Source organism: Lucilia sericata, unplaced genomic scaffold, assembly GCF_015586225.1.
Source record: "Lucilia sericata isolate MDLA Ls3-8-SP2 unplaced genomic scaffold, ASM1558622v1 Contig001787F_arrow, whole genome shotgun sequence".
NCBI classification, from domain to species: Eukaryota; Metazoa; Arthropoda; class Insecta; order Diptera; family Calliphoridae; genus Lucilia; species Lucilia sericata.
In genome coordinates, this window is record NW_023995686.1 from 1 (window position 1) to 12,365 (window position 12,365).

Here is a 12,365-nt window from a genome sequence, read left to right on the forward strand (position 1 = left end):
ATATAGTTTTTTTTTTAAAGACAACTTTCAACGACTATAAAATTTTCAAGGATTTGTCCAAAATTCTTGAATATTGTTATAAGATTATCTGAAATGGATAATGGACAATATATCGCCTCATGAATTCACATATCATTTAATAAAGTCGACTTTCTAAATTTGTTTCCTTAAAAAGTCGATCTTTGAAGACTTCTTCCGATCTATTTTCCAATTTAACTCGAACTTTAACAACCTTTTATAAATTTGTCCAACATTCTTGAATTTATAGATTTTTTTTGGAAAAAGTCGACTTTAAAACGACTCAAAAAGTTGACTTTAAAAAAATTTAACACTTTCTTATTCTTTTTTAATAATTTTTGACGAGTTTGAGTTCTTTTACCTAAAAAGATGAATTCAGACGTCATATCGAGTAAATTCAATTTTTTTGGATTCCTTGTGTTTTGCAAAAAAAGTCGACTTTAAATAACTTTTACCATGTATATTATTCTACATTTGTTTAAAAAGTGTTAAGCCAAATTTTGCAATTACATATCTTAATAAAGGTGGAAGTGCACAACACGCGTTGAGGCGGCAACGCGTTTTACGCTTTTCAAACTTTTCACAATTTACAAGCTGCAAGTTACACACCACGCGTCCTTTTTGATCTTTCTTTTAATGTTTTTTTTAAAACTATTACTGTTTTAAAAATCAAAATTTTAAGTTTTTGTTTATTTTTTAAATTTTTTCTTTCATTGCTGATGAAATTTATTTCATTTTAGTTTATTCTTATTTTACACAAAACAAAATACAACCCTGATCAGCTGCCGATGCGTTGAAAGTTGCTGTACTTTTCGCGGCAGACGCGTTACAAATTACAGTGTGTAACTTGTTAAATGAAAACACACTATTTCAACTTTTTTTGACAGAAGCCTATAACGCGTTGCCGCGTACAACGCGAGTTGTGTACTTCTACCTTAAGAAGTCGACTTTTTGCAATTTTTATCTGATTTTCTAAATAATTGTTGGAAGAAGATTCTTTAAAGAATCTCTGAATTTTTTTTCGAGAAAGTGGACTTTAAACATCTCTAAAAGTTGTCTTTAAACAAAATTTTAACAGTTTTTTATTCTTTTTCATAATTTTTGACTAGTTCGAGTTATTTTAATTAAATGATGAATTTAAACAGTCATCGGTATATGAATTCACATATAATTTGATAAAGTCGAATTTTAACGACTATTTTCAAAATCTTTCGAAAATTTGGAATTTCGAACATTTTAAATAAGTTATATAATTATAAAAAACCGAATTTGTCCGATTTTCTCGAGGCGGAGGGCCAATTTTATGTTCTTTTACGATTCTTTTGTAAAATGTTCGGGTTTCTTAATTTTTTTTTTCTTAAAAAGTTGATCTTTGAAGACTTTTGAAAATTTTTAAAATTTTACTCGAACTTAAACTAATTTCTACGACTTTTTAAATTTGTCCTACTTTCTTGAGTTTATATGGATTTTATGGTAAGTCGACTTTAAACTACAAAAAAGTTGACTTTAAAATAATTTTAAACATTTTTTATTATTTTTTAAACGTCATTTCGACAAAATTGGAATTTTTCTGTTTCTTGCAAAAAATTATATTTTAAACTAAGAAAAAGTTAAATTATTACGATAAATAGTATATTTATTTTAATCAAATGTACTTTACAGTCGACTTTTTCGGTAAATAAAATTGAAAAATATTGCTTATTAAAGTCAAATTATCGTAAAAGTCAAAATTTAAAAATAAATAAAAAATCGAAAAATTTGAGATTAGTATTAAAAAGTATACATTTTTAGTTAAATACTCGAAGTCCATACAATATATGATATAAACTGTACAACTTTTTAGATATAATTTTTCACTTAAGGTGTTGTGGACCTATATCGCCTATTTTTATGTTTGTCCTATGTTTTTAAAGATTTTTCGACTTACATTGACATTTCTATATTACAAAATAGACGATTTATGGAAATAATATAACTTTTGCATCGTAAAAGTTGTTTAAGTCAACTTTTTTTAAAACTAATCAGAAAAATTAGTATTTATATTTTATATTAAAACAACTCGATCTAGTCAAGAATGATGAATAAAGAATAACCCCGTGTCTATATTGGACAAATATTTATTACGCTAAACGTCAAATTGTTATCATGATACAAAATTAGCACGTACAGACAGCATTTATTAGCGTTATAGCATCGTTATGACATGTTGTCTAAACAATTGTTTAGACAATGTTGTCTTGATAACAAACATCATTTTATTGTAAAATATGTTTAGAATTTTGAGCAATTAAAATTGATTTTTAATATAAGTTTATATGAAATTAGTGATTATTTACAAAATTTGCATTTCATTTAAATTGTTTTTATAAAATATAGCATTATTTCAATAAAATTATCTGTGAGTTGTCGTGATAAAATTAGCATTTTGTTACCCCTATGTATTAACATAAACAAAAAACTGACAATTTTTCTGCCGACGTTTTGTCAAGTGCCGTGATAAATATTTGTCTAATATAGACATGAGGTAAAACAATTGTTAAAAATTGGTTTAATGTCAAATTTTTTAATCGCATAAAGTCGACTTTTTCCTAAAAAAACATATAAAATCAAGATTTTTGGACAAATTTAGAAAGTCGGAAAAATCGAAAGTTTTTCTAAAAAATCGTAAAAGAACATAAAATTGGCTATCCGAAAAATTTTAAAATTTTACAAAAGAATTAAAAAATTTCGAAAGATATCGACAATAGTCGTTAAAAGTTTACTTTTTCAAATGATATGTGAATTCATGGACCGATATATCGTCCATTTGATATTTCAGAGATTCTTATAAAAAACTACTCAGACAATCGTTAAAAAAAAAAATTTGGCTTAACACTTTTTTTATCAAATGTATATAGGATTAACAATGTGTGAAATTTTCGGAAACTACAGTGCTCAAATTATATATAATATTATATTATTTTCATTAACACGTTTTGGGCTAAACAAGTGATAGTTAAAGGATTTTCTTATTTATATATATATTTGAAAGTATATAATTATTTACATTACGCATAGTTTGGGTGCATTTTTTCTATGTACTGCATTGTTTGAGGACTTTCGATTTAGTTATAGTTTGAGGACATACTTCTATTAATCAAATTTGATAAAAATTCATAAAATATCACTTAAGCTTTGTTAGTAACATTCGAAAGGTTGTTTTAAGTCGACTTTTGCAGAAAAAGCTAAGAATGTAGAATGGCGAGCAAAATTTATTGCTTTTTTAAATTTTTTTTTAATTTAATTTTTTAGCCCTTTAAATTAGGCTTTTTTCTATGAAAATCCCCCTATGCGCAAATTGAAACATTTTCCTATGTGTCAATAATAATGTATATTTATGGCAATCGATCTACTACATATCTAAAAGAATTTTCTTTTTCCCATTTCATTACTCTCTTGTTGATAGCATTAAAAAATCTATCAAGTGTCAACAATGTCGGTAAGTGTCATTTTGTATTGGCGCGAAATAATACAAACTCCAAAGTCACCACTATGAAATTTTTGAAAACGGCGTGGGCCGAAAACTAAATGGCGCCAAAAAATATATGAAAGTCCAGGGCGACAAGGTGGTAATATATCAACGGCGGAAAATTCCTAATTTGCCATAAAAGTGTGGTAACCCCAAAATCAAAATAAATTTTTAAAATCAAAAATTAAGGCATTAAAGCCGTATACATTAACAAAATATATATATATATATATATATGTATATATAGGTAAATATATATATATATATGTATATATATATATATATATACGCTGCTACGTTCTTACGTAGAAACTAACTACACATAAACAGCCAACGGAACATCATAGAACGTTAATTAAAAAAGGGGGGTATGTTGATTCTCATTACATTCAAAGACGATCTAGCCATGTCAGTCCGTCAGTCCGTCCGTCCGTCTGTCTGTTGAAAGCACGATAGAGTCCGAATGGAAAGAGCTAGAGGGTTGAAATTTCACACAATTCGACACAATTAAAGTTAATATCAACCATTTTCCCTTCAGAAAATTACTTTAACGCTTATAACTGGCCTAAAAATACGAGTATATATATGAAATTTGACATAAGTAAGTTTCATTCGAGTCAAACGAGGTTTGATGGTGGGTATATAAGATTCGTCATAGCCGAATATAACACCCTTACTTGTTTTATTCTAACTTGGAAATATTTTTGTTTTATCTCTCAAAACTTTTAAATATATGTATTAGTAAAGAACTTTTGCGACTGCCAACCTTTCAGGGTGTAAAAACGTGCAAAATATGGCATTCTACATTCATTTGTAAAATTAAATGAAATCCACACCAGAGTATGAAAACAAACGAAACATTTCGCAAACGTTTCCATAATGTACAAAACTTTTCAAAATTTTTAAATGGTTTTGTACATGAGCAAAACTAAAACAAATGCTTTTTAAGTGAGAAAGAGCGAAAACAAAACAATTGTCTTTTCGCTCATCTACCTGCTTTTGTTTGCCCCCTGCCAGCAATTTTGTAGTCAACTACGACAAAAAATTCACTTCTAGTTTACTTTTACAGACTGACTATAAGCTAACTACAATGTAATGCCAGAGCTGTCCCGAAATTTTGTATTTGGCAACGTAAAGAACCGACTTTTAAATACTAACTACAAGCTAACTATAATGTAATGCAGAAGTGCCTCAAAATTATCTGGAGAGAATTAATTGTATTTCAACATGTTTTCTCTTGTTTCTCTATTATTATGATTTTATTTGCTAACTTTAGTAGACTGGCTATAAACGAACAACAATGTAATGCAGAAATGTTCCAAAATTTGGTATTTATTATCATAATTATTATTAATTATCTGGAGAGCATTTTGTTTCGACATGTTTTCTCATGTTTCTTTATTATTTGGAATTTTGTTTTACATTTTTATACGTTGTGAAATTAGAGTCAGAAAATTGGAAAAATTAATTATAAAAGGCTAAATATTTCAAAACTCGGCCCCTAAATTCTAAATTCTGCTGATTAATACTGTAAATATAATACATTAAGAGTTAACATTACACATAACATTTTAAAATTTATTTTAGATTTGGATCAATGGGAATCATAGAATAATAAACAAATCATTCATAATTTTATGGATACCGGTGTTATTATTAGTTCCCCCGCAGAAAACTGATGTCTATTAATTTTAACGAACTAATATCATAACTTGTATTAAAGCGAAATGTAATTTAGATAACTAGTAGTTAAATTTTAAATATATTAATACAGTAGGAAAAGAAAACTATTACTTGACTTTTCTGCAACTAACTTTAAGTTAGTTAATAAAGAGTTATCTTTAAGCTAATTTTTTAGTAACTAACTTTAAGCTAGTTGAAAAGTCATGCAGTGTCGGACAATTGACTACTGCGTAGGACATCGCCATGTTAAAATAGTCAGTTGGCTCCATTAAAAATAATCCAAGAATCAACCATAACTAGTTGATGAAAAAGTCGGCTTTTAATGCATTTAAAGTTAGTTGAGTTGCTGCAGGGCCTTTACATCAGTGCTGCCCATACACATACTGTTACACATTAATTTATATTGGTAAAGCAGCAGAGAACAAAATGTAACCCCCCTGCAGTCAGACTGGGTCCATATGTCTTTTTGTCAACAGTACTAGTTCAAATGTCTCCAATCTTTCATTTCTGTGTCAATATAAAAAATATAGAGACAAAAGATATGGTGTATACCTACCCAGCAAAAATTTTCATTACCTAGTAATCTAGAAAGTAATATTGGAATCTCGTGGAAACTAATTACTTTTGGGGTGAATAACTAATTATTTTTGTTCGACGAGGTTCAAATAATATGTACCTACCTTAAACAAATTAATAAATGGTTACTAATTTGATTACAAAAACTTTGCGAAATAACTAGTTACAAATAAACCTACAAATATGTTATGTGATAGCTAGTTATTTTGGGCCGACTTTGTATGTAGAAAACAAAAAATAAAAATATAAAATTCTCGGCCGGGATTTGAACCCAGGCATTCAGTTGTTTTCTGTGTTTCTCACTCCAGCCGCTTACTCGATGCTCCATTAACATGTTGCTTTTTGTAATTTTGAGAACGGCATTTTACAAAAATATATAAATGAATGTCATTTTGAAAAAAAAATAAACAGTATCCAGCAGGGCTCGAACCACGAACCCCCTGTTTGTTAAATAAACGACCTAGACAATTGAGCCATAACAAATCCAAATTGTTTTGTTCTTTACCAGTAATAACCTATTCAGCTAAATAAAATAATGTGGATGATAATGAACACTCATTACCAAGTAATGTATGAAATAACTACTGGCTATTACCAAAAATTTCAGATTTTTTGCTGGGTAGTGACATTGTCAACAAACGTGTCAATATTCCTTAAGAAAATGTCTATAGTAAAACTTTATTGACTCGCGCTTGACTTGGTCAACAGTATTGCCGACTAATTGTACACAATACAATGTCCCTGCTGTTGACATTTATGTTTCTTTATTCTACTGCGCAATAACTCTCCTCTATATTTTCAGTATTATAAAGCCGGTTGATAGAAAACAGCGCGCGCGTGCTTTTAATAACATTTGGAAAATTTTTGTGAAAGCATTAAAAATGTGATATTATTTTGTTTATAAATATAAAAAACAAATTTTTTATAGGTATAAAAATGGAAGTGTAAAAATAATGAAACAGCCCAGCAAAAAATCTGAAATTTTTGGTAATAGCCAGTAGTTATTTCATATATTACTTGGTAATGAGTGTTCATTATCATCCACATTATTTCATTTAGCTGAATAGGTTATTACTGGTAAAGAACAAAACAATTTGGATTTGTTATGGCTTAATTGTCTAGGTCGTTCATTTAACAAACAGGGGGTTAGTGGTTCGATCCCTGCTGGATACAGTTTATTTTTTTTTAAAATGACATTCATTTATATATTTTTGTAAAAAGCCGTTCTCAAAATTACAAAAAGCAACATGTTAATGGAGCATCGAGTAAGCGGCTGGAGTGAGAAACATAGAAAATAACTGAATGCCTGGGTTCAAATCCCGGCAGAGGAATTTTTTTATTTTTTGTTTTCTACATACAAAGTCGGCCCAAAATAACTAGCTATAACATAACATATTTGTAGGTTTATTTGTAACTAGTTATTTCGCAAAGTTTTTGTAATCAAATTAGTAACCATTTATTAATTTGTTTAAGGTAGGTACATATTATTTGAACCTCGTCGAACAAAAATAATTAGTTATTCACCCCAAAAGTAATTAGTTTCCACGTGATTCCAATATTACTTTCTAGATTACTAGGTAATGAAAATTTTTGCTGGGAGTGTTCAGTGTAGCTATAGAGGAAGGAGAAAATTATAATATTCTTGGTCCTTATGAAATTCTGAGTCGATTTAGATATGTCCGTCTGTCTGTCTGTCTGTATAAAACACGCTCACTTTAAAACGAAGCAACGGAACTTTATGAAATTCACCAATATATTCATTGATATCCTAAGCAGTTTGGTAATGAAAATCAGCAAGATCGGTGAAATAGGTTCAGAGTTATGAGTAAAAATTTGAGACAACCTCAAAAAAATTGTGCTTTTTCACATATTTATTTGTATTTTTTACAAAAACTACTGCAGATAAATTGATGAATTTTGTCAGAGATATAACTCTTGGTGCAAGGATCAACATTGTTAAAAATCGGAAAAATCGGTTCACAATTACATATACCTCCCATACAAATTTAAATATTCCCCGAAATTAATTTGTTGTTAATAACTTCCGAAATTATGCCGATATATTTACGAAATTTTACAAATTTAAATTTTATGCCAATGGAATTCATATAAAGAAAAAATTTTCTGAATCGGTCCATAATTGGTCATAGCTCCCATATAAGGTTACCTTCAGAAAAACTTTTAAACGCAAATAACTCGTTATCAAATAACGATATTCATACAAATTTTGGCACAAATATTGCTTTTATCTACAGAAATCCTACTGTACATTTTTTCACGATCGGTCCACAATTGGTCATAGCTCCCATACAAGGTCTCCTTCCCAAAATCACTTAAACACATATTTCTCATTACTAAATAAAGGTATCCATACAAAATGTAGCTCCCATACAAGGGGTCCTTTCGATAATCACTTAAACGTATAAAACTCTTTACGAAATAAAGATATCCATAGAAAATTGGCACACATATTGCTTTTATCTACAGAAATCTTATTATAATTTTTTTTTTGGGTCGATGCTCCCATTTAAGGTCCCCTTTCGAGAATAACTTAAACGCATATTACTAATTACCAAATAATGATATCCATAAAAAATTTGGCACAAATATTTAGTTTTGAATTTTGTCATACATATAGTTTGGGAATCCACTGAGTTGAAAATCGAAATCAGTCCACAATTTCTTGTATCACCCATAGGGATTAAAGAATTGATTATTTTTCACAAAAAAATAAATAAAAACTGTCCAAAACGAACAGGATTCGAACTTAAAATCTCACAGTTGCTAGTTTTACGCCATTCAAACTACACTATTAACTAGCTTCGTAATTGTTTGCAACGTAGAAATTCTCTTTCCTGTTTGTGTAAAAAATTTTTGTTAACCCAAAATCAAATAAAATGTGCACATTGAGAAAGTGTAACTGATAATTTCTTATGCTATTCAGCAACATCAGTGTTGATAAAAGTTATTCAGCAGCAACGTTTTGTACAAACAGAAAATAACATGGCATTTTTATATTAAAAATATTTGTGAAGTGGTGCAGTGGATGGAAGGGAGAATTAACAAACTGAGCATTGCAAGTTCGATTCCTGATCGATTTATCTTTTTTTGTCATAAATAATTATTTTTTTTTTCAACAATAAAAATTTAAAAGCAATTTTTTTTTTCATAGGATCAACAACGTTGAAAATCTATTGTACCTCCTGTACAACATTATATAAGTTTTATAACTATAACCATACATTTCTTTCACACATGGAAATTATTTTAAATACAGAACATAGGTTAAATTTAGTATGCTCTGTAACAGTCTGTTAAGTGGTAGTTTTGTTTTTAATTGCATATTGTAAGGCGTAATGAAAGTAAGTCTAAAATATGAAGGTAAATTTGAATCAATCCATAAATTTGATAATTTATGAAACCAGTTTATGGTGGAGGGTATTTAAGATTCGGCAGAGCCGAATATAGCACTCTAACTTGTTTTTGTCAATAAATTGTTAAAATATTTCTGAGTTAAGGTAAAATTAATTTAAATGCTTTATTATTAAAAAATAATCAACATTTCAACACTGGTCGGACATGCCCAACTAAAATTTTTTTCTTGTTTATTTATTCATTGAAGTAGTTTGAATTGTATGAAAATATGCATTTATTGAGTCCCTTTACCCTAAGGCTGGGATTTCTAAATATGTGTACATATTTCTGAGACTATCGAAATCATAGAATAGAAAAAAATCGTTCTTAAAGCACAAAAGTTCTAATTTTGTCAGATTTAAGTAGTTTAATCGAAAATGCTTTTGCTGAAGGATAGACAAAATCAATATTTGCTGCAAAAGTATTAATTTTGCCCGTTTTTCACCCATTTTACCCACTTTTTGCCCCCTCCTAGTCCTCCTCCTTCGGAGAACTAAACGCACTCACAAAACTTCAAGTTTCTTCGCGAAATTGCGAGGATATTATCACTTAATAGTTTTTCTTATCAATTAAACTTAATATGTATTATTTTATGCAACACTTTTAATTTAAAAAAATATTTATTATTTTTTGACATTTCATTTTAATTAAAACTGAAAAAAGAAAAGTTGTAAATATTCGTATTGAAAAGGAAAAAAGTATTTCCCATACTTTCTTCTTTTTCCATTAAAGCAGAAAAAAATAACAAAAATACGTGTTTATAATATGTTTTATGATAAAATATCTTTCGTAAAAAAATTAATTACTAATATTTTCATTCACTAGTATATGAAATCCCATTAATAACACATCAAAAATAACGTACCAAAAATACGTTCTTTATTTAGTACTTTTTGAACAACTGTGTTTACTTTTGTGCTTCTACTAATATATTCTCACCAGTTAGGTCTTTGACAGGGGACTTAGGTCTTTGACAATCTCTTTCGCCTATTTGCTATTATATGGCTGAAAGTCTCCTTATGAAAAAGCTCCTTACAATTTCTGTGCGATCTTATAAAGCTATAAAAGAAATTTCATTGAATTAACAATATTTATAAAAGGTTCCAACACTGTACCAAAACAAGTAAGAAACTATAGTCGGGCGTTGCCGACCATATGATACCCTACATCAATTGTGAATATTAAATGTGATTAACATTCAATAATAAAGCATTTATGTTGAATCTTACATAGGTTCCAAATAAAGCCTGTTCATGTACGGTTGACTAGAAGAAATAAAAGATTTCAATTATTTTCAACAGCCTTCGTCAGTGGATCCAGAAAAAAGTATGTGACAAATTTTAAAATATTTAAAAATTGGTTCGATCCTTATAAAATTTAATGTGGAGATTTATGTTTACATAAAACTTATTTGTGCCAAATTTCATTGTGATACACTAGTATAAGTGAATTGTGGACATTCAAGTCATTTTCTGAAGGGGACTTTGTATGGGGGCTAGGGTAAAATAAAGCCTGACATTACTAAAATCGACTGTGTTATTTAGGATTTTATCAAACTTAGTTGTGTAAATTTTTAGAAAGATAGTAGTATATTTGACGTAGTTATGAGCTAAAAGGCCAAATCGGTAGGTTCGGTTATATGGGGGCTAGGGCAAAAAATGGACCGACCCTTATAAAATTTAATGTGCGGATTTATGTTTATATAAAACTTATTTGTGCTAAATTTCATCGTGATACTAGTGTATATAAGTGCATTGTGGACATTCAAGTCATTTTCTGAAACGGATATTGTATGGGGGCTAATAATGTCCGATCTTTACGAAAGAAGCTCACGTTCCAAATTTCATCAAATTATCTCAAAAATTGCGACCTGTAGAGTGCGCACAAGGTTTACATGGACACACAGACGGACAGTCGGACGGACATAGCTTAATCAACTCAAGAAGTGATTCTGAGCCGATTGGTACACTTTAAGGTTGGTTTATGACCAATATTTTTGGGTGTTACAAACATCAGCACAAACGCATAATACCCTCCCCACTATAGTGGTGTAGGGTATAAATACTACCCATACCCTCTTTCTCCATTGAATTATTCAAATGTATGTATTTTGTTTAATATATTTTGTATTTCAGAAATCGATGTTGTAGAACATTTATTAAGAAAATCACGTCAGAGAGGAACCTTTTCCTCTTTAATGATGTTTTGCAAAAACATTTTTGAAAAACACATTTCTTGACCGATCAGACTTAAAATTAACATAAGAAAAAATGCAATATACTTTCAAGAAAGTAAAATAAAGAAAAGTAAACATAAAATTAATTTCTTTCCATTAAAAAAAAAGTATCAAAATTTAAAACAAATTAAAAACGTTGAAAATTGATGAAATTTGGCACATACTCTTGCAAGGACGAATCCTATTGAAAATGGTAAAATGGGACCATTATTACGCATAGCCACCATACAATCGCACCCCTGAATATGTGGGTCATAAATATGTTAAATGTTCTTGTATCACACCAAAAATCGGCAAAACTTAGTTTTATATAAGTTTTAATGATACTGCTGATTTTCGTAATGATCGGCCCTCATTTGATCACATCTCCCATATACAGTCCCCTTCATAAAAAGACTTGATGGTTCAAATTCACTTATAAACACTAATATTACGGCGATATTCTACATAAATAACTTTAATGTAGACGTAAATCTCTTTACCAAAATTTATAAGGATAGGCCAATATCTACCACCTGTCCCCATATAACCTTTTAGAAAATCCGTTTTTTGTAAACAAATTGTTTAAATATTTCTGAATTAAGGTAACATTAATTGAAATGCTTTATTATTAAAAAATAATCAACATTTGTAACATAATCACTGGTGTAGGGCATCATATGGTCGGCCATGCCCAACTATAAATTTTTTCTTGTTATACCCATCAGTGGTGATAGAGGGTATATAAGTTTGTCATTCCGTTTTTAACACCGAGAAATATTCATTTGAGACCCAACATTGCCAATAGAATTCATATAAAGAAACAATTTTCTAAATCGGTCCATAATTAGTCATAGCTCCCATATAAGGTTACCTTCCGATAAACTCTTAAACGCACATAACTCATTACCAAATAACGATATTCATACAAACTTTTTTCACGATCGGTTC

The 12,365-nt window shown here is 29.1% G+C and overlaps 1 protein-coding gene across 1 annotated transcript in view; it reads left to right on the top strand.

Annotated features, from left to right (window-relative positions):
* The first annotated feature begins 3,484 nt into the window (after positions 1–3,484).
* The window catches only part of LOC119612658 (rho GTPase-activating protein 6-like), a 70,560-nt gene continuing 61,679 nt past the window's right edge, over positions 3,485–12,365 (top strand). Inside the window, exon 1 of the mRNA XM_037968488.1 lies at positions 3,485–3,496. Coding sequence (XP_037824416.1) covers positions 3,491–3,496 — 6 coding nt within the window. The 5' untranslated portion in view covers positions 3,485–3,490. The remainder of the gene's footprint in view (positions 3,497–12,365) is intronic.